The 23,863-nt window shown below is 32.4% G+C and overlaps 1 protein-coding gene across 4 annotated transcripts; it reads left to right on the forward strand.

The window, feature by feature from the left end:
* Positions 1–474: 474 nt before the first annotated feature.
* On the forward strand, positions 475–23,863 carry LOC132756342 (uncharacterized). Of its 4 annotated transcripts, none has more exons than XM_060747404.1 (9): positions 475–570; positions 4,865–5,919; positions 6,221–6,316; positions 8,480–8,581; positions 10,589–10,723; positions 11,835–11,857; positions 21,194–21,336; positions 22,608–22,792; positions 23,321–23,863. In XM_060747404.1, the coding sequence occupies exons 2-9, from the start codon at positions 4,891–4,893 to the stop codon at positions 23,846–23,848; spliced, it is 2,241 nt and encodes a 746-aa protein (XP_060603387.1). In that variant the 5' UTR covers positions 475–570; positions 4,865–4,890; the 3' UTR covers positions 23,849–23,863. The 4 variants fall into 4 exon arrangements, with proteins under 4 accessions (XP_060603387.1, XP_060603401.1, XP_060603394.1 ...); XM_060747418.1 differs by having other exon boundaries at positions 508–590; XM_060747411.1 differs by having other exon boundaries at positions 517–631.

Below are 23,863 nucleotides of genomic sequence, written 5' to 3' on the forward strand. Positions count from 1 at the left end.
CATCACATTGCAGAGTTCAATTTTTTTATTTGATGCATACATAGTAGTATCGTCAGCATGCATGTCTATGTTAGAGTGTGTTGTACTAAATGTCGTAAATGGCAAATCATTCACTTAGAAAATGAAGAGTAAAGGGCCTAATATAGACCCTGGAGGGACCCCTGATTTCACTGTTCCACTATTTGAATGACTATTTCCATATTTGACAAACTGTGTTCTATTTTCAAGATATGAAAAATTGAGTTTAATTGAGGTGTTTGAAAATTTGTACAATTTGTACAAATCTTATGAATAAAAAAAATACATGTACTTATTTTGCATCAACTTCGCAGGTTACTGGGAAACATCTTTTACATTACAGGATTAATTATCGCACTGGAAACATGTCTATACTTATTTGTAAATCTCAATATTGCCGTTATTCACGAACACCGATGGATAGGACTGCCGTGCATACAAGTTACTTCCCTTTCTTAAATGACGCCATTTGTATACCTATAACACTAGACGCCCTACACTAAAACGAAAGTGGACGTGCACAAACAGGCATACTAGGCGAATTTGTATAAGGTAGATTTGTTTCAGTAATTGTAAGAAAATCTTCATTTTTTTGTTGATAAATTCTTTTTATGTGAGTATTCTGATTTAGTAGTTTGACAAATAAATTGAAATATTGTTTCACCGATCTAACAGTAAAACTAACAGCTCTTCTCTATACTGTGGTCTCTTTTTTCAGCGTTTCATTTTCGGAAAATTGAACCAGTTGTATTGATTTGTCATGTAAAGTGGATCACTCTATCAAATATTTTCATGTAAAAATAAAAAAGAGTCGTTTGAATAAACGGGATTAAAGGAGAACTTAATACTGTCTAGATATGATGGCAATGATATATACAATGACAGTTTCCGAACTAGCAGACGACAGGCTATTCTTATCAGTAGAATTGCTAGTAAAAATAACCTGTTGCCTATCTCACTGTATAAAACGCATGTAAAATGATCTGACCTGTGATAGCTTTAGCTGTAAAATTAAATACATTTAGTATTTACGTAGATCATAAAGAGACTGTCAATGTGTGTATTGGACTTTTAAAGCAGCATGCGTCTAGACTCATGCTTATTTTCGTGAATTTTTTAAAAAATTAATACTTTAATCTTATAGCGATTGACTTTTAAATTCTGTGTAGATTCAATGTTCATAAGTTTGATATTCTTGAAATATTTTGGCTCATCCGGAGTTCAGGCATGCATATGAACTTTTTTCGATGATCAAGTGGGAGATTTTTCTTCAAAAAGAGGGAGATTTTAGAATTTGCAATAAAAAAGAAGGAAGTTCTGACATCAAAAATAGGGAAATTTCTTTAATTTGTGAAAATACCCCTTATTTTAAGGAAAATCTTTGAAAATAAGGCTGCAGAAAGTGGGAATCTTCCGCTAAAGGTAGGAGTGTTCACATGTATGCACAGATGGCAGTATCAGTGTTTGGCCACCAAATACAAAACTACCGATTAAAAAACAAACAAAAAAATCCTTTTTCAAAACTATAGTGATATACATGTGTAGTCTATATTAACTACAGTTTTGATAGTGGATTTTTTAAAAAAACAAAACTTTTTATCGGTGGATTTGGATTTGGTAGCCAAACACTGAGCTGTCATTGATAGAAACAATATTTATGTATTATTTTGACTTATTAATTAATTAATAACAACAATTCACCAAAAATATGACTGGAAACAGTTACAGTGTTAAAAAGGCTTGTCGCACATTATGCAGTTGTTAATATTAACAATCACACATCATAATTAAATGTGCAGAATATGTACTGTATAATTGGATATTTCTGTATGATGAAAAGTTAGCGGATTGTAAATTCCAGACATTTTGCATGAGAAAATACAAGGGTACTATTTAATGATAGGTTGGTTGATATGTATGCTAGAGGAAATTTCAGCAATTTTTGTCAATTCCCTAAATTTGCAAATATTTCCTTGTTGCTAACTTAACAACTTATACAGATTTACTGAAATAAAAAAAAAACACGTATGAAAGTGAATTATAGGTAAATAGTACTAGATATAAATGTATCAATGAATTGAATTTGTCAATATTTCAAAAAATTGTCATAACAGATTGATATAAGGTTTTGACTTGTTGATATGTTTTGGTCTGAATTAGTTACAACCCAACGTGAAAAACTTTCTTTCATATCAAATTTTTATAAAGTGATTAATAATAAGAAAGTGTCTTACTTTATAAAGAATTTATTTTAGTATAGGAAGCTGTATAAGCTTATAGACATAGTCTTGAATCTTTTTCCTTGTACCAATAAGTACTGAATGATTGAGTAGGGGTGTCACATTAATCCATTTAAACAGTTGACCGCCTCCGTGGTCGAGGGGTTAGAGTCGATGACTTCTAATCCAGTTATCTTTCTGGCGTGGGTTCGATCCCCGGGAGATGATTTGGTAGTTTAGCGCGGAGGAAGGTAGTCTAGTACTGGTGTAACTCTCCAGGAACGATGGTTAGGAAACTACCCGCCTATATGACTGAAATACTGTTGAAAAAGGCGTAAAATGAAACAAACAAACAACAGTTATTTAAAAATAGAACATGTTTTGCAATCGTTGTTGAGTACAATAAAATGCACGCAAAATATGCTATTTTTATATAATATAAAATAGTTAATGTTAAAAATCAAAGAATTCTTTTTGTATGGTCAGTTAAACTTTTAATGTTATTAAGACTCTGTTGAACATTGTTTGCTAACCGTGACATCCCATATGATGAGTGTAAAGTTTCTTGCTCATGAATGAATTGAATGAATGAATAAATGATGATTTCTTGTGTACTGTATTATGTAAAAATCCTGAGATGAAATTATTATTGTTAACTTTCATGAGGCTTTAACATTCTTCTTCATTTCTGTTTATATAAATTTAAAACAGGAAAAATAATAAATACCACACTAAGATTTATCATGCTATATTTCATTATTTCTTTAAGGAAGTATATATCTTTAAAGGGATACTCAGGCAAACTAATTACAAAAATATAAAAATAATCTTATGTTTTTTTTTTTTCTCAAATCACTCTAAAATGGCACTTTTTAAAATTCCAGCATGAATTTCTGTCTTAAATTTTATATATTTTGGGTTTGAAGCATAAATATATTTATAGATGTTGAACGAAATTTAGAAGCCGACAGAATCACCAAGTACTTTTAAAGTAAGTTTTGTGCCTTGAACAAACCCTGGAAGTTACAATAACAGATATTGTGGATATTGTATGATTGAAACAAGTAAAAGTCATTCATTTGACATGTTCTTTACAGTTTCCAATGTTACTGTGACATCTATTGTGAAATCTTAACTATCTAACCTGACCCACGTGGGTCAAGTAAAAAAAAAACATCATTTAATACTTTGTAATGAGAAATGATTCGTTCCTGTGACTGCCTAGTATATTCATTTTGAGGACAATTACATAATAATGAATGAAAAATTGTGAACGAAAAATGAAAATTTTGCCTGTGTCTCCCTTTAAGATAACATAAATGTCTCTTTATGTGTATGGTAATCTAATGCGATATGAAATGTCATTTATGCACACATGAAATTGTAGTAATAAAATATTTTACATTTATAGGATATGATCATACTTTCTTATCACTCAAATACTAGGTAAACCATGTTTAATATTGCATTTGTCTTATTGTATGGTACATGTTTATACATCTATTACATTGTAGATAAAATAAATCATAACAAAGTTTTACCCAGTCATTTAAACCAGTTAAAAATGTCCCAATTAATACTCTCAAAAGTTGTATACAATTGTATTGAAAAAATGTATAATATTCTGTTCAATTGAAGTCTCTTATGTCTCCTATATCAAGGTTTCATCTTGTATACTTTAATCTATTACTGAATGAGCATATTGTTAAAAATGGCTGTTTTCTTTGAAGAGCCTTCTTTCAGTGTTTGTTGTTATGTAATTGTTATTTCTATCATTGTAAAAATTTATTGTATTGCTGGCCTGTCATTATAGACCTGTTCACTTTAAAGAGATTAAAATGAAGAGATTAAAGTAAAACATTATTGTATTGTAATACTTTATACTCATATACGTATATCAGGGTTTTTTTGCAGGTATCTAATTTTGCTATATTCACAGGCAATGAATATCATGAAAAATAAATTTGATAAGTATTTCTTCAATTTAATACTGGGTTTTTGCAAGTTTCTGGAACTTTATTTTCTGCTTTAGATTTGCTATTCAGTTTAGTTATATGTATTTTGCATTGTGGTACTTACAAGTTAATTTGTCAAATATCAATTTTCGATATTCATGTTTGTTTAGAATTAAATGTTTTTGGTGTACATAAATAACTTAAGTGACTACTATTTAACTGTTTGCCCGATATAATAAGATATTTACACCTTGCAAGTATAGATTTACAAACAAAGGCAGGTAAACAATAACATGTAAACTATAAGGTAAGACGAGACAAAAAGTGTGCAATATCGTATACATACTTGTAAGCAATACATGTATATCAATAAGAAAATTTAAACAGATGTTTACTTGAACATTATAAATAACAATAAAAATAATAAATCTCTGACAAAAAGAGTGGTCTCTCTTTGTCACAAAAAAACGCAAAAAAAAGAGAAACATTACAACGAAATCGCTTAAACCAGATTTGCTAAAATCATATTACTGCCAGAATCGTGAAATACAATGTATGCTGTATTAAAAAATAACCTGCCGTATTAAAAAATAACCTGATATATGGTATTGTAAGGGATTAACCAATTGTATATGTTTTAACTTGCTGAATTGTTTACATTGTTATTTCCAGAATATCACAACATTTCTTCCTAAATAATGGAGAGTGAAGGGAATATCAATATAGTTGATGATACTGTAGGTGGAGTGGAAACTACAGAACCCAAAGATGAAAAGTATGGATGTAAGTGGAAAGGAAATGTAAAGATATTTGATGACACTAAATCAGATAGTGAGGCTGAGGAAAATAGTGCGAAAGATTACCAAAGTAATAGCGATGATCCAACTGAAAGTAGTGAAGATGAAAATAAACCGGAATTCAAAGAGACGGTGCAAAAATGTAAGAAACAGATAACTAAAATTAGTGTTAAGACAGAACCAGATGATTTGAATTCCAAGGATTGTGTCTCTGATACTAATAATAACTTAAGCGAAATGGTTTGTGTTGGTGAAAATTCAAATTCAGATATGTTAAAAAGTAAAACTATCATAGTTAAAACAAAACAATCATTGTGTAATGAAATAGATAATGAACAAAATGAAAGTGGTGCTGATGGAAAATCTGGAGATGATTTACATTTACCTTTTAAGGAAAATAAGAATTGCAGTAATGATTTTGCAGATAATATTGAAGATTTTAGTCCGAAAGATCATGTACCCGAGGAGCCATTAGAAGATTGTGTTGGTACTTCAAACAAGGGAATTAGTCAAAAGGCAGAGATAGCTGAGTTTAACCCTTTCTTTATTAAACTAGAAGAAGTACCTATTGAACCTGAAAATACATCCATTTCCTCTGTAGAAAAAGCTTCAGATAATTTCTCAGGACTTTGCGACTTTTGTAATCCTTGTAAGTCTGCCATGTTTACCTGCAACAATTGTAAATTCTTTTACTGCATTGAGTGTCGTACAAATCTTCATCCAAATCGTGGACCATTCAAATCACATAAAGTAATTCTGTTAGATGGTAGAGTTGTTGTTGAACATCATGAGAAATGTGAGGAGCATGGTCTAGTAGCTCAATTATTTTGCTCCTACTGTGAGCAGAAAAGGTGTGCTGAATGTGCCAATACAAAATGTTTTCTCCATTTTAAGGGAAAAGTGAGTGGAGCTGATATCGAAAGAGAAAAGGTAAGTGTTAATGATATAAACATAAGAAATTTTATTTCTCTGTCTGCAGAATAGGCTAATTGATCAGGAGCTTGAATTAAAGCCACAGAAATCTGTATTTACTCAAAAATTACTATTTTACCAACATTCATTCAGTTGACTTTTAGCTTAGTTTTTTCCATAAAAAGACGCATGTACATGTATCAAATTAATCTGTTAAAACCAGGTTTCCCAATGAATATCAAACTTTCTGTAAATTATTCATATCCGTATCTATAGTTGGCTTTTAGTGTGACATTTATGAAGTTTTCGTCATTTGCAGACACTGTTGGTGGAAGAATTAGAAAGAGCAACTACGAAGCTGGCATTTCTGGGAAGATACAAAGAGATGGTGGAAAAGGAATATGATCAAGTTGAGGTACTTGTATTATCATGGAATTTAACTTATTGATTTTAAATCTATTAATTAAATCTCAGAGTGTTTTTTTCCTATTTTGATGACCGAGGCCATCCTTAATAATATATATGTTTGCTATTGCCGACCCAGAGTTATAAGGAGTGGGTCAATAGATAGGCTTTTCTTTTTTTTTTTTGATATATAATTTTAACTGAACGTAAGTTAATACGCCTTAGTACGTTGTAACAGATTGTGGAAAATTTGGGGCTACACTATCATCATCGGCAAAAACTAACATGTAAAAGACAAAAACAATAAAAAACATGTTCACTAGTAATCATAACATGAAAAAAAAAAAAATGACTATGTGGACATAAATTCAAGCATGGTCAAATTACCGATGTGATTAACTAATCCTGCGTAAAATATTCCCGTACGAACTGGAAAAATTATAGTGGATCACCAGGACATTTTCGTTCTCACGGATGCATGATCATTACTCAATTTATTACACGTCTGTAAAAAATAACACACGCAAGATTTGTCTCCGATAATTTCTGAAATGGCGGGTCGTTTAAAATATTTAATTGTTAGTTACCGAAAATTATCGCCGATTGTTGAAATTCCAGTAGCGCTAAAAGACACAAAAACAACTCGTGCAAAAAGTAGCATCCATAAATAAAAGGAATATAATGTTTACCATTAGTTAAATAATAAATACAAAATTTTACACACGAAAATGAACCTCTGACAAATGACTGGTCGGCTCTTCTGAAAGAATCTGTGAATCTTTGATGTTTACACACCTGTAGTTGTTGCCGAAATCATCAAAGAAATGCCGACACTCAATTGACTTCCACCTCTTTTGTATATATCAGAAAAAAACTGTCATTTCTTTTTGTCAAGGAATGATTACACATGTTTAATTATTGCTCAAGTAAAAAATGTTGGATATTTATCGTGTCAATTATTGACATATTATTATTATTATTAAGTGCATTTTGACATGGAGTTTAATTAGACATATGTAAATCTGTGATTTTGATTGTGATATTTTATTTACATTTTTATGATCTTGAAAGATATTTTGCAATACTTGTGTCTCTGCTATCAAAACAATAATGCATATGAAAATGACCACAGCTTCCAAAAAAATTATTTTTTTCGGTCAATTTTATGACAGAATCCCCGCTGCTACCAGAAATGTACGTTTATTGCATGGGCTAAGTATTTAATCTGTGTCGGCAGTCATTAAACAAACGAACATGTACTCCAAAGCACATTAAAATTACCACATGGTAAACTAGTGACCATATAAATGCTTTACAAATATTCATTAACTGAAAAAAACATTATTTTTAATCCCGTTCCACACCTTAATTTGATACGTTCTATTATTAGTTAATTCAACTTAATTGCCGCGCGCATGCAGTACTGCGTGACGTAAGGAAAATATCCTTCCCTGGTTTTGGTCGCTGTTTATGTAAATACTTTAAATAGTAACGCACAGAATGCCCTCATGAATGATCACTCGTTACTTTACATATTAAATGTGTGATTTTCCTCCGATTTTATTTTTGTTTTCGAGGGAATTTTTTAGGTGGAATGCCCTGGCTGATTTGGCGGAAATAAAAAAAAAATCTGATTTTTTTAAGCTGAAAAAAACTTTTGAGTCGGGGCATTTTCGCTGGGTCGGCCGGCAATAGCAAACAGATAATTTTTTAAGAGTGGCCCGATATTTGGTCTTGTACCCCTGTATGCCTGTTATAATTATTTTATCCCCATTGCCATTAACAATTGATTTATCTGATTGCCATTAACAGTTATTTGATCAAATTTCCATTAAGACTTATTTTATCCAATTGCCATTAACAAATTATTTTGTCCACTTGCCATTAACAATTATTTTGTCCAATTGCCATTCACAATTATTGAATTATTTTATCCAATTGCCATTAACAAATATTTTATCCAATTGCCATTATTATCATTTTATTCAATGGCCATTAACAATTATATAAACAAATATTTTATCCAATTTTCATTTACAATTATTTTATCTTATTGCCATTTACAATTATTTTATCTATTTGCCATGAACAGTTATTTTATCCAATTGCCATTAACAGTGATTTTATCCAATTGTCACTAACAATTATTTTATCCAATTTTTTTTCTTTTCAGTTGACAGGATTACTTAGAAAAGAACAAATAAGACAGGAATTTGTGTCATTTCATGATTTGTTGATAACTAAAGAAGCAGAAATGTTAGAAGTTTTAGATCAGGTGAGAAATATTGGTTTTATACTGTAATGTTACCAGACAGATCTTTATAATTGTGTCTTGCAGTTTTATTCTAACCTGCTGAATTGGTGTAATGGATTTTCCCTAAATTGAATTTGGAACAGTCCATTCAAAGTGTAAGGGATTTTAGTATAAATATACAAAAGCTGGGCTACCAACTAAACAAGTGCATGTATAGAGCTTGGTTACGAAGACTGCATTTAACTGTAGTTGGTTTTTGCTCTATCCTAGTGGCATATGCTTATCATTTTCTGTTTTGCAGCAGGTGAGGAAATTAGGGGACATCCTTGGCGGAGTGGTTATGGTTGTTGACACCAAACCACTAGCATCGCAATGTTACCAGCTAGCCTATGGAAAATTGATGCTTCTACTCAGTTGCTTCTACTCTTATTAGTTTGATTTTATCAGATTAAATAATCATCATGATGATTCTTTTGTTTGGATGTAATTCATCACCTCAGTGCAGTAACATGTTAACTCCTTATTAAAATATATAAAAAATTAACCTGTTACTGTACTAAAGTGATGGTATATTATTTTCGTAGATATTATGCATGCAATAGAAAACAAAGTCTGATAACAGTATTCCAAGTAAGTTTATTTCATTCTGATGAAAAAATGCCAGAAAAATTCTTATGATAGATATCTTTGTTAATGCCAAAAAATTGCTTATTACAATTTTTAGCTCGACTATTCGCAGAATAATCGAGCTAATGCAGTCACCCATTTGTCGGCGTCGGCGTCCCTGTGGTTAAGTTTTTGTATGTAAGCTGGTATCTCCATAACTACTGAAGGGAATGGATTGAAACTTCACACACTTGTTCTCTGTGATTATCTAAGATGATTGGCACAAGTCCCATAACTCTGAATTGTTTTATTTCATAATTATGCCCCTTTTTCGACTTAGAAAATCTTGGTTAAGTTTTTGTATGTAAGCTGGTATCTCCATAACTACTGAAGGGAATGGATTGAAACTTCACACACTTGTTCTCTGTGATTATCTAAGATGATTGGCACAAGTCCCATAACTCTGATTTGCTTTTTTTCATAATTATGCCCCTTTTTCGACTTAGAAATTCTTGGTTAAGTTTTTGTATATGTAAGCTGGTATCTCCATAACTACTGAAGGGAATGGATTGAAACTTCACACACTTGTTCTCTGTGATTATCTAAAGATGATTGGCACAAGTCCCATAACTCTGTTTTGCTTTTTTTCATAATTATGCCCCTTTTTCGACTTAGAAATTCTTAGTTAAGTTTGTGTATGTAAGCTGTTATCTCAATAACTACTGAAGGGAATTGATTGAAACTTCACACACTTGTTCTCTGTGTTTATCTAAGACAATTGGCACAAGTCCCATAACTCTGATTTGCTTTTTTACATAATTATGCCCCTTTTTCGACTTAGAAATTCTTGGTTAAGTTTTTTGCGTGTAAGCTGGTATCTCCATAACTACTGAAGGGAATGGATTGAAACTTCACACACTTGTTCTCTGTGATTATCTTAGATGATTGGCACAAGTCCCATAACTCGGATTTGCTTTTTAACATAATTATGCCCCTTTTTCGACTTAGAAATTTTTGGTTAAGTTTTTGCGTGTAAGCTGGTATCTCCATAACTACTGAAGGGAATGGATTGAAACTTCACACACTTGGTCTCTGTGATAATCTAAGGTGATTGGTACAAGTCCCATAACTCTGAATTGTTTTATTTCATAATTATGCCCCTTTTTCGACTTAGAAAATCTTGGTTAAGTTTTTGTATGTAAGCTTGTATCTCCATAACTACTGAAGGGAATGTATTGAAACTTGAAGAGTTTGTACCTTTTCGGACAATTTTATGTATTCATATAGGTAAGCATTATTATACTCAATGAAACACCCTTGTGACAAATTTTCGAATAGTCGAGCCCCACTGTCCTCCGACAGTTCTTGTTTTATTTGGATTTCTGATTTTTCTCTTATTTTAAATTTAACGTGTTATGACAGGATGTGCAGGAACGATTGAATCATATCAGAGATACATTACAAGCTAGTGTCGTAGCTTTAGAGAGGGAAGACGCCCTACTCACAACAACAGTGACAGAATTGGTGCAGTCAGAAAATGATGCCAAATTTATTGAGGTAACATTTTTAATGAGGCAGCGATACTTATCTCATTAGAACAGTTATTAAGATACTTAATTATCTCATTTGAATAGTTATTCAGATATTTATCTCATTAGAACAGTTATTCAGATACTTATCTCATTTGAACAGTTTTTCATATATTTATCTCTAGAATGGTTATTCAAATACTTATCTCATTATAACAGTCATTCAGATAGTTATCTCATTAGAACGGTTATAAAGATACTTATCTCATTAGAACGTTTATTCAGATACTTGTTTCATTAGAATGGTTACTCAGATACTTATCTCATTAGAACGGTTATTCGGATAGCTTTTTTTAAACAATTGACATTGAGGTATCCAAAGATAGTGACATTATGCTTATTTTTCACTATACAGTTGAGTGGAAAGAGTAATATATTTAAAAAAATTGTCTATTATAATGGTGATTGATGGTTAATTGATAATGAAAAACATTAATGATAAAATACAAAAACAACTTACAATGTATATTAATATTATAAAAAGTTTGCCCCACTCTTTTTAAGAATTGAATTTTACTGATACATTGTGAGTGATATTTATAGAAATTTCTGCCACATGGATTATGTTTACCTTTTCATTGGTCATTAACACTTGGACGGGCATAATGTTACTTATATGGACATATAGGGAACAAGCTGGTAAATCACTCCTAAATACAACTGCTGAATATGCTATCATAAGGCAACATTTGATCACTGATTGCTAGACAATATAATGTGAGGAAGCTATCCAGCTAGCTTATGGAATGGTACTACTCAGGTGCTGTTTGTGCCTGAAATAATTCATGGTCAAAGACACTTGAGGTCTTCCTCAACCAATACATTTAAGCTAGAAAGTAACTATACAGAAATAAGGCCCTGATGAAGTAAAAAGAAAATAGCATATTTAGATTTTGTCAAATGTGAATTGAAAAATATTAGGTGAGGGCATCTGTGTTCTATTAACAAATGATTATTGAAAAAAAAAGTTTGTGCTTTTGATAAAAGAAGTTAATGTTTAGTTTGGATTTTGTTTTTATTTTGGTTATTTGAAAGTGATTGGTTTACCCCTACCATTTATCATCAACTTTTACTTGCAGGAATGCGTCAATGCAAAAGAATTGTAAGTATAGACAAATTTTATCTGTACAAATATTATCACTACAATTTCTTTTCTTAAAAGTTATAATAGTAGTATCAAAATTGTTTCTCTTTAATAATAAATTTGATAATGTTAAAGTAATCTATGCGAGTAATACAAATTTCATATTATGAATAGCTTCACTTTTCGAAGAAAAAAGATGGAGCTATTGCCATGACATTAGACTCATTGGCATTGGCTTTGGCGTTGGTTAACCTTTTCATGAAGGTCCATTTTCTCAGCTTTTCACGTCAAACATGGCATGGCGTTCATGTTTATTTCAGTAAAGGATGCCATTTCAAAGGAACAGATAATCCTAAAATATTTTTGGCACAGTTATTCCCCTTTTTAGCTCACCTGAGCACAAAGTACTCAAGGGTGAGCTTTTGTCATCACTCTGTGTCCGTCGTGTGTCGTGCGTCCTTCAGAAAATGGCGTCAAACTTTTCAAACAACATTTCCTCCTAAACCACATGGCCAATTGCAACCAAACTTTACAGAAATGATCCTTAGGTGGACCCCTTCCAAAGTTGTTCAAAAATTTAAATTCCATTAAAAACTCTGGTTGCCATGGCAACCAATAGGAAAAACTTAAACTTAAAAAACCCTAAGAGCTAGAGCTTAGATATTTGGCATGAAACATCTTCTAATGAGTGTCTACCAAGTTTGTTCAAATAAAAGCCCTGGTGTCCAAATTGGCCCCGCCCCGGGGGTCATTGATTTTCATTATATGTGTATATCAAAAACTTAAAAAACCTTCTTTGAAAAAACCCAAATAGCTGGAGTTTAGATATTAAGTATGAAACATCTTCTAGTGAGTGTCTACAAAGTTTGTTCAAATAAAAGCCCTGGGGTCAAAATTGGCCCCGTCCCGGGGGTCATTGGTTTTCCTTATATGACAGTGTATAGCAAAAACTTAAAAACTTTCTTTGAAAAAACCAAGATAGCTAGAGTTTAGATATTAAGCCTGAAACATCTTCTTGTGAGTGTCTACCAAGTTTGTTCAAATAAAAGCCCTGGGGTCAAATTGGCCCCGCCTCAGGGTGTCTTTGATTTTCCTTATGCGCATATAGTAAAAACTTAAAAAACCTTCTTTTAAAGAACCCAAAGAGCTAGAGCTAAGATATTTAGCATGAAACATCTTCTAATATGTGTCTACCAAGTTTGTTCAAATAAAAGCCCTAGGGTCAAAATAAGCCCCGCCCCAGGGGGTCATTGATTTTCCCTATATGCATATAGTAAAAACGTAAAAAAACTTCTTTTAAAGAACTCAAAGAGCTAGAGCTAAGATATTTTGCATGAAACATGTTCTAATGGGTGTCTACCAAGTTTGTTCAAATAAAAGCCCTGGGGTCAAAATAAGCCCCGCCCAGGGGGTCATTGATTTTCCTCATATGTGTATAGCAAAAACTTAAAACCTTCTTTGAAAAAACCCAAATAGCTGGAGTTTAGATATTAAGCATGAAACATCTTCTAGTGAGTGTCTACAAAGTTTGTTCAAATAAAAGCCCTAGGGTCAAAATTGGCCCCGCCCCAGGGGGTCATTGATTTTCCTTATATGTGTATAGCAAAAACTTAAAAACTTTCTTTGAAAAAACCCAAATAGCTAGAGTTTAGATATTAAGCATGAAACATCTTCTAGTGGGTGTCTACCAACTTTGTTCAAATAAAAGTCCTGGGGTCAAATTTTACCCTGCCCAAGAGGGTTATTGATTTTCCTTGTATGTATATAGTAAAAACTTAAAAAATCTTCTTTTAAAGAACTCAAAGAGCTAGAGCTAAGATATTTAGCATGAAACATCTTCTAATGAGTGTCTACCAAGTTTGTTCAAATAAAAGCCCTAGGGTCAAAATTGGCCCCGCCCCAGGGGGTCATTGATTTTCCCTATATGCATATAGTAAAAACTTAAAATATCTTCTTTTTAAGAACTCAAAGAGCTAGAGCTAAGATATTTAGCATGAAACATGTTCTAATGGGTGTCTACCAAGTTTGTTCAAATAAAAGCCCTGGGGTCAAAATTGGCCCCGCCCCGGGGGTCATTGATTTTCCTTATATGTGTATAGTAAAAACTTAAAAAATCTTCTTTTAAAGAACTCAAAGAGCTAGAGCTAAGATATTTAGCATGAAACATGTTTTAATGGGTGTCTACCAATTTTGTTCAAATAAAAGCCCTGGGGTCAAAATTGGCTTGCCACAGGTGTCATTGATTTTCCTTATATGTGTATAGCAAAAACTTAAAAATCTTCTTTGAAAAAACCCATATAGCTAGAGTTAAGATATTAAGCATGAAACATCTTCTAGTAAGTGTCTACAAAGTTTGTTCAAATAAAAGCCCTGGGGTCAAAACTGGCCCGGCCCCAGGGGGTCATTGATTTTCACTATATGCATACAGTAAAAACTTAAAAAATCTTCTTTTAAAGAACTCAAAGAGCTAGAGCTAAGATATTTAGCATAAAACATGTTCTAATGGGTGTCTACCAAGTTTGTTCAAATAAAAGCCTTGGTGTCAAAATTGGCCCCGCCCCGGGGGTCATTGATTTTCATTGTATGTGTATATCAAAAATTTAAAAAAATCTTCTTTGAAAAAACCCAAATAGCTGGAGTTTAGATATTAAGCATGAAACATCTTCTAGTGATTGTCTACAAAGTTTGTTCAAATAAAAGCCCTGGGGTCAAAATTGGCCCCGCCCTGGGGGTCATTGATTTTCCTTATATGACAGTGTATAGCAAAAACTTAAAAACTTTCTTTGAAAAAACCCAGATAGCTAGAGTTAAGATATTAAGCATGAAACATCTTCTAGTGAGTGTCTACCAAGTTTGTTCAAATAAAAGCCCTGGGGTCAAAATTGGCCCCGCCCTGGGGGTCATTGATTTTCCTTATATGACAGTGTATAGCAAAAACTTAAAAACTTTCTTTGAAAAAACCCAGATAGCTAGAGTTAAGATATTAAGCCTGAAACATCTTCTAGTGAGTGTCTACCAAGTTTGTTCAAATAAAAGCCCTGGGATCAAATTGGCCCGCCTCAGGGTGTCTTTGATTTTCCTTATGTGCATATAGTAAAAACTTAAAAAATCTTCTTTTAAAGGACCCAAAGAGCTAGAGCTAAGATATTTAGCATGAAACATGTTCTAATGGGTGTCTACCAAGTTTGTTCAAATAAAAGCCCTAGGGTCAAAATTGGCCCGGCCCCGGGGTCATTGATTTTCCTTCCCGTAGAAAAAAAACTCCTGTATTACAGCTGTAAAACGACTGAAAAAAACCTGTTTTTTTTAAAAATTACAGGTCTTAGAGACCTGTGTTTGCTGAATCTGATATTTTGACTGAGTAATACAGGTCTATTTTAACAATTTTACAGGTGTATTTTTGAGACAAGACCTGTGTTTTAGATGTATACTCGGGGCTATTAATCTCGCGGTATCACTAAACTCGCGGTGTTTACAAAAGCGCCACTTAGAAAATATTCAGCAAGACATTTTGTGATGAAAAATAATCTAAGTCCAAAACTACAACTGTATTTTCATTGATACAGATGTAAAATACACACTTAGAAAATCTGTACCAAAACAGCCTAGAGAATTGTTCTTATTTAAATACTTTAGTATCTTTGATGCAGTGTACACTTAGGATTTATTTTTTAACATTATGTAAGCAACATTGAACTAAGAATGCTATCTAAATTTGAATATACATGACCATTGAATATGATCATTTAGTTTAAAAATATATGAAATAGTTTACATAGGCCTGCACTTGCTGTTTTTTTAAGGATTCACTTTTTTTTTGTATGAAAAAAAGAGAAAAAAAAAACAAACAAAAAAAACAAACTGGTACATGTATTTATTCAAGACTCCCAAGATTGTTTGGAAATTTGTTATGCTTGACACTCTGTAAAGTTTGTGTATGTATTAAACTCATACATTAAGCTCTCTTAATCTTATTGTAACATAAAGATTTGTAATATACATGACCTTTCTTATAAATAGGATAAATAAATAAATACTGCCTCTACCACTCTGCATGCAACGATTTTACACCACTGACCATCTGATAACACCTGTTTTCCCACCATAAATTCTGCTACAGTCATGTGATTTTTTTGGGGGGAAACAACTTTATTGATTTTATATGAAGAGTCTGTTTAGAAGGACATTGCAAAGTTATCTTCAAAAACTTATTATGAATATGAAATTCTACATTATACATTTATTTTCTCATTGTGAAAATAAAATGATTGGTGCATTGATTTTGGGAATATCCCTGTTTAACATTATGCATAATGGACCTGCCCATACTGAGTTGTAAAATTTGAAATCTGAGGCATTTGTGTAAGCAAGATTGGAAATAGTGCTCATGTATTAAAAGGATCTTATTGATAATTAAGAAATTGTGGAGATATATTATAAGCAAATTTTCAAGATAATATTTGGTTTAAAATATTTGGGGGTACATTTTTGAACTTTTCAAAGAAGAAAATCAAAACTAATAGTTGACAATCTCTGGATATGCTCAGTTGTAATTGAAATTTGAATGGGACAAGAAGATGAAATCACCAGAATCATAAAAATTCAGGTAATAACTTTTGGATACCTTTATAGAAAAAACAAGTGTTATTTTATGTCTGCTGTCAATATCAACTTTATATATTCTGAACAATACTATTTTACATTCTATTTATACCCTTGAAAAATAATTTTTAAATGTAAATTTTTTCACAAAATGAAATAGCATAGTTTGATTAATTTAATATTAACTGTTGCTTTATATATTTGCATACTGTCTTCAAGAGATGATATTAAATACAATTGTATTTAACTTTTAATTAATAGGTCATTATTTATTTCCATATCTTTTATAACAAAGTATGAATTTTGTTCTTTAAGGTCACAGTACACACCCCTGGAGAGACGTTCCCTCAGGAAACAAAGCAGAGGACTAAAACAGACATGGTAAAACAAAATTATAATTGAAATAATAAAATAAATAAGAATAGTTTGAAAGAAATTCATGGTAAAACAAAATAAGTCTCTTTGTTAGTTGCACCTTAATGCTTACAGTCAATTAAGTTACCTAAGCCACTAATAGAAACAGCTCAGTAAATAATTTGTTTTTAAGCAATGCATTAAGTCGGAAAATTATTTATACATGTATTCATTAATTGTCAACAATTAATATGTGCATTGATGACACTAGTACAAAATGCAAGCATTGAAAGAATGATTATCATTTAGTATTCATTTAATGTTAAACTATTGATGTTTTATTTGATTCAGGTGAAGTTGCTTCAAATGGGATCTTACATCACAATGGCAGGGACCAGTTGAGAAAGCACTTGCAAATAAGGCTTCATTTAGCACCTAGAGACACAGACATTACTTTGGCAATAATAATTGAGAATTCCGGCTGCACCTCAGTAAAAATTACAAAAAATTGTAATGATAAATTTTTACTGGAAAAAACATTTTAAGCATTTGTGAATGTTTCTTCAAATGACAGGATGCCAGCAGTTTTATTCATTTACTTTTTTCAAAGACTTGGATTTTATTAATGCAGTGTCAATAGTGTAAGACTGTAACAAAATGTAATAAAATACAGTAATCCATTTAAGACAAAGTGAAAATTAGTTATATTTATCCCCATCTTTAGTGATAGTGATTCTAGTTACTTCAGTGATATTTCAGCTCACCTTAGCACAGAGTGCCAATGTGAACTCTTTGTGATTGTATAATGTCTGTTATTTGTACCAGAATCTTGTCAGCATTTTGCTTTAAAAAGATATGAGCCGCGTCATGACAAAACCAACATGATGGGTTTGCGACCAGCATGGATCCAGACCAGCCTGCGCATCCGCACAGTCTGATCAGGATCCATGCTGTTCGCTATCAGTTTCTCTACTTGTAATAGGGATGGTAAGCGAACAGCATGGATCCTGATCAGACTGCACGGATGCGCAGGCTGGTCTGGATCCATGCTGGTGGCAAACCCATTATTTTGGTTTTGTCATGGCACAGCTCAATTATTTCCCCTCAACCATTTCTTATATTTAAAGATTGAGTAGCAACAAATGCACAAAATTTCTGACCAACAATGAAACACACATTAGCGCCAAATATGTCTGCATTAGGCTGTATTTTTTCATCCCTTAAACAAAAAGGACACCTGTATTTTTGACCTGTAAAATTTTACACCTGTAATTTGTAGCTGAAAAATTATACACCTGTATTTTTAGACCTGTAAAATTTTACACCTGTATTTTTAACAGCTGTAAAACAGTACAACTGTTTTTGGATCCGTAGAAAAATACGGTTAATTTACATATTTCGTTTATAGTACAGCTGTAAAACAGGTGTATTTTTGAAAAAACATAGTGTATAATTTGCTATAAGTTTATCTAAACTGAAGAAAAATACGGCTGTAATTTTTAACAGAAAAACAGGTGTTTTTTAGGCAAAAATACAGGAGTAAAATTTCGTACAGGTTATAATTATTTATTATGTGTATAGCAAAAACTTAAAAAATCTTTTTTGAAAAAACCCAAACAGCTGGAGTTTAGATATTAAGCATAAAACATCTTCTAGTGAGTGTCTACAAAGTTTGTTCAAATAAAAGCCCTGGGGTAAAAATTGGCCCCTCCCCGGGTGACATTGATTTTTCTTATATGTGTATAGCAAAAACTTAAAAATCTTCTTTGAAAAAACCCAAATAGCTAGAGTTAAGATATTAAGCATGAAACATCTTCTAGTAAGTATCTACAAAGTTTGTTCAAATAAAAGCGCAGGGGTCAAAACTGGCCCCGCCCCAGGGGTGTCATTGTTTTTTACTATATGTGTATAGTAAAAACTTAAAAAATCTTCCTTTAAAAAACCCAATGAGCTAGAGCTTTAGCATGAAACATCTTCTTATTGGTGTCTACCAAGTTTGTTCAAATAAAAGCCCCTGGATTCAAATTGGCCCAGATGGGGGGGGGGGGGGGGGCGTAGATCATTGTTTTTCATTATATGTGTGTAGTAAAAACTTAACATTGTGAAACATCTTCTAATGGGTGTCTTCCAAGTTTGTTCAAATAAAAGCCCTGGGGTTTAAACTCAATGCCCCGCTCCGGGTGCCTTTATACAGGTGAGCGACCTCAGGGCAATCATGGCCCTCTTGTTTCTATGTGGCTTTTATTTAGAAAATAGATATCAATTTTGAATGCTGTGTTGTAAAAAAATGCAGTTTTAGTTCAAATGCACAGGAATTTAAACACTAAGGCCAATACAATAGACCTGAGTGATTAATTACAAAGCATTTTAAAGATAAACCTTGCATTATTATACTATAATGCAAGAAAAAATAATATCTATTTCCATTCTAACATGCTCATAAACAAGAGTATTGATAAAATATGTTGAACTGTATTGAACGTACAATTGATTTTTCTGACATCATATTGTTTATTGATGTCATATCTGATCATTTACATCTTCATTTTTAGCTCACCTGTCACAAAGTGACAGGGTGAGCTTTTGTGATCGCTTTTCATCCGGCGTCCGTCTGTCGTCCGTCCGTCCGTAAACTTTTACTTTAAATGACATCTCCTCATAAACCACTAAGCCAATTTCATCAAAACTTCACAGAAATGTTCCTTTGGTCGTCACCTTTAAAAATTGTTCAAAGAATTTAATTCCATGCAGAACTCTGGTTGCCATGGCAACCGAAAGAAAAAACTTTAAATATCTTCTTTTAAAAAACCATAAGAGCTAGAGCTTAGATATTTGGCATGAAACATCTTCTAGTGAGTGTCTACCAAGTTTGTTCAAATAAAAGCCCTGTGGTCAAAATTGGCCCCGCCCCGGGGAGTCATTGATTTTCCTTATATGCATATAGTAAAAACTTAAAAAATCTTCTTTTAAAGAGCCCAAAGAGCTAGAGCTAAGATATTTAGCATAAAACATGTTCTAATGGGTGTCTACCAAGTTTGTTCAAATAAAAGCCCTGGGGTCAAAATTGGCCCCGCCCCGGGGGGGTCATTGATTTTCCCTATATGCATATAGTAAAAACTTAAAAAATCTTCTTTTAAAGAACTCAAAGAGCTATGGCTAAGATATTGAGCATCAAACATGTTCTAATAGGTGTCTACCAAGTTTGTTCAAATTAAAGCCCTGGGGTCAAAATTGGCCCCGCCCCAGGGGGTCATTGATTTTCCTTATGTGCATATTGTAAAAACTTAAAAAATCTTCTTTTAAAGAACCAAAAGAGTTAGAGCTAAGATATTTAGCATGAAACATGTTCTAATAAGTGTCTACCAAGTTTGTTCAAATAAAAGCCCTGGGGTCAAAATTGGCCCTGCCCTGGGGGGTCATTGATTTTCCCTATATGCATATAGTAAAAACTTAAAAAATCTTCTTTTAAAGAACCAAAAGAGTTAGAGCTAAGATATTTAGCATGAAACATGTTCTAATAAGTGTCTACCAAGTTTGTTGAAATAAAAGCCCTGGGGTCAAAATTGGCACCGCCCCGGGGGTCATTGATTTTCCTTATATGTGTATAGCAAAAACTTAAAAAATCTTCTTTGAGAAAACCCAAATAGCTAGAGTTAAGATATTAAGCATGAAACATCTTTTAGTGAGTGTCTACAAAGTTTGTTCAAATAAAAGACCTGGGGTCAAAATTGGCCCCGCCCCGGGGGTCATTGATTTTCTTTATATGTGTATAGCAAAAACTTAAAATCTTCTTTGAAAAAACCCAAATAGCTAGAGTTTAGATATTAAGCATGAAACATCTTCTAGTAAGTGTCTACAAAGTTTGTTCAAATAAAAGCCCTGGGGTCAAAACTTGCCCGGCCCCAGGGGTGTCATTGTTTTTAACTATATGTGTATAGTAAAAACTTTAAAAAAATCTTCTTTTAAAAAGCCCAATGAGCTAGAGCTTAGATGTTTAGCATGAAACATCTTCTTATGGGTGTCTACCAAGTTTGTGCAAATAAAAGCCCTTGGGTTAAATTGGCCCTGCAACGTTGGGGGGGTGGGGGTTGGGGGGCCTATATACAGGTAAGCGACCTCAGGGCCATCATGGCCCTCTTGTTTATGCTATGCATTATATCATGTTAAAATGCACTCAACAGTCCGTATCTGTTTGAATTGGAAGTAGTTTGAAACATGTTAGAATTAACAATCCAGCTTTAAAAAAGTGGAGCTTTAAAAACTTGACTCCATTAAATGAAATACAAGCTAATATGAATTGAATATACATGTAAATGCAAACTTATTACAGACCAACCTGTGCATTGTGATCCTTTGTTACATATTCTTAGTTTTAGAAAATCTTATTTTCTTGCACAGGTGCAGTCAAGCTTATGATAAGATTAGAAAATTTAACCGAGATTGGGCAAAAAATTCAGAGTACAAGAAGAGCCAGGTTCTTGATAATCCTTTCAGTATGTTTCTAGAAAAGAGACAACTCCATGAAAGTTTGGATGCAGCAGGTAAACTTTCATCAAGTGTGCTTTTTCTTCATTAGTTCATTAGTTGAATGACTGAAAAAAATAGACAAGAGGAGGTTATTAATTGTTCATGAAATACAATGATACATGTATATAATATCCAGGTAATAATGGTCACTTTGAACAAAGGTCATTTTGACACTTTCCCCTGGTGGCCTTGGCTTACAAGTTTGACTGTAGATGTTAAATTTTGAATGCATTGTTATGTGATAGCTAGTAAGGTGTGTTTATATATAAATATCTATTATAGATGCTTTTCATATTGCATGAATTATCTCCCCTGGTCACTATTCCCATTTTATCTTATGCTTAACATCAGATAAAAGAAACACCTCACATTTTTTTCATTTTCATTATAACTTGTTAAATTCTTCAAGGTATTGGTGCTATTATAATATTATCAACCATATAATGAACTTCAGAGGATATCTATGCCTGTTTTTTTTCCATAATTTATCTCTATATATTGAATAGTGTGACATGATTAAATCATCATTACATGCAAAAATTAAGATTTCTGGATTAAATCATTATCAAAGACAACAATATAATTTCAATGTATCATCACAGTTAATTCATACTCAGGGTAAGACTTTTATAGTTACATGTATTTATTCCAATTCTTTTTATTGTATGTTAAAGGAACTCCATTGAGGTCCGGCCTAAAAACACAAACTTAGAATTTCTTACATAGATCAGCTGGGGCACTTGAAAAAAGAAAGATATGTAAAAGATAGTTAGAAAATATACTCAGAAATTAATTGAAAATCGTATATTTAGGCTATTTTTGCCCTGTGTAAAGAAAAAGCGTTGCAACACTTTTAAATTTTGAGTCATGTTTCCTTTTTAGAATAATTTTTCTGGAAAAAAAGAGTGAGTGAATAATTTCAAATTTTGCACACAAGTTTTTGGTACAGATCTTCATCAATTTATTCACAAACCTTGTAAAATATTTTCAGTTCTGGCATTTCAATAAACCTCAGCTGAGTCCCTTTAATGGCTCTCCTCTATTTTGACATTTTATTAGATACTGAAGGCTATTTGAAAGTTATTGATGAATATGTCATTTTATTAACTATGAAAGCTTTAAATGAAGTTACAGTTTGCAATTTTATAGGTTAAGTTACAGATTATCATGTAAAGGTAAATCTAGGGTTGACGGTTTTTAAAGAGAAAAAGTAGGGAGACCAGAAACAGGTTGTTTTATTTTTGGCCTGAATTATTGTGATCAAAGGGCTATTATTTCATTTCAGTGTCCACAATACCAGAAGTGAAGTTTAATGAGATGATGCTGTACTTAGATACCGATTCAGTACCATTGCAAATATCCGACTACCTACAAATTCCTGTTGTTCCTCCCTCAACACAGGTCCAATACGTGTTACAGTTGTCCTTCTGTGGTAAAGTTGTTTATGAAAAAGAAATGATGGAAGTGAAGGTAATCTTATATGAATTATTTGTAGATGGCATGTATGTGTAATAAATACATATGAGCGGCGTCATGACAAAACCAACATAATGGGTTTGCGACCAGCATGGATCAAGACCAGCCTGTGCATCCGCGCAGTCTGATCAGGATCCATGCTGTTCGCTATCAGTTTCTCTACTTGTAATAGAGTAGGTAAGCGAACAGCAGTCCGAGCAGACTGACCTGGTTTTATACTGTAAGATGAATAACTTTAAATTTTCTTGATACTCAGGAATTGAAAATGGTTAGTTCCTAAAATGTTATATTGTATCCCAAAAATTGATAATGGTTACTTCTTATAAAGTAAAATTCTACCCTAAAATTGATAATGATTTGTTCCTAAAACTTAAAATTGTACCCCTAAAATTGATAATGGTTAGTTCCTAAAATATAAGCTGGACAAGTGCATTTAAGTGATTTAACATGACTTCGTGCTCTTATATTTTTGTATTCAGATGATTTTCATGCTTTCATAATAAATGTTTATTTTGTTTCCAGGAGATGATATTAAATACAGAGGAAACTGTTAAATTGGAAAGAGGCTGTCGATATCTTGTGAAGGTGCAACCAACTTATAAATACTTTGTCAATTCAACTGATAAGTTGCTTGAAAGAGGTAATTCTGCTCATATGTTAATTGTAGTTGAATATAACTTCAAGGGAAAAGCAGAAAAAGTGGTAGCAGATATAAGATCACGATCTCCCTTGGTAGCAGGATCTCCCAAACACTATAGTTGGCAGGATAGCAGATGTAACACAACATTTAAGTTGCCTCAACAGCATTCTTTGGGATATTTAACAAACAGAGAAGATATAAAACATAAAGGAAAACAGATGCATTTGGAATATATAAGTCCGTTTCAAGGGGAATTTTTAGAACGAAAGAACAAAGATCCTACTGGTGAAGATGGGGAAGACACTGATGAAGACACTTATGATGATGAAGATATAGAGGATTCATTGGAAAAGAGAATAAAAGGTTTGTCAAATAAAGTGTCTGAACCTCATACCATAAAAATGCTGTAAGGAAAAGGAAAAATG

This window comes from Ruditapes philippinarum, unplaced genomic scaffold (genome assembly GCF_026571515.1).
Source record: "Ruditapes philippinarum isolate M1 unplaced genomic scaffold, ASM2657151v2 ctg151_1_1_1_1, whole genome shotgun sequence".
In the NCBI taxonomy this organism is placed as follows: Eukaryota; Metazoa; Mollusca; class Bivalvia; order Venerida; family Veneridae; genus Ruditapes; species Ruditapes philippinarum.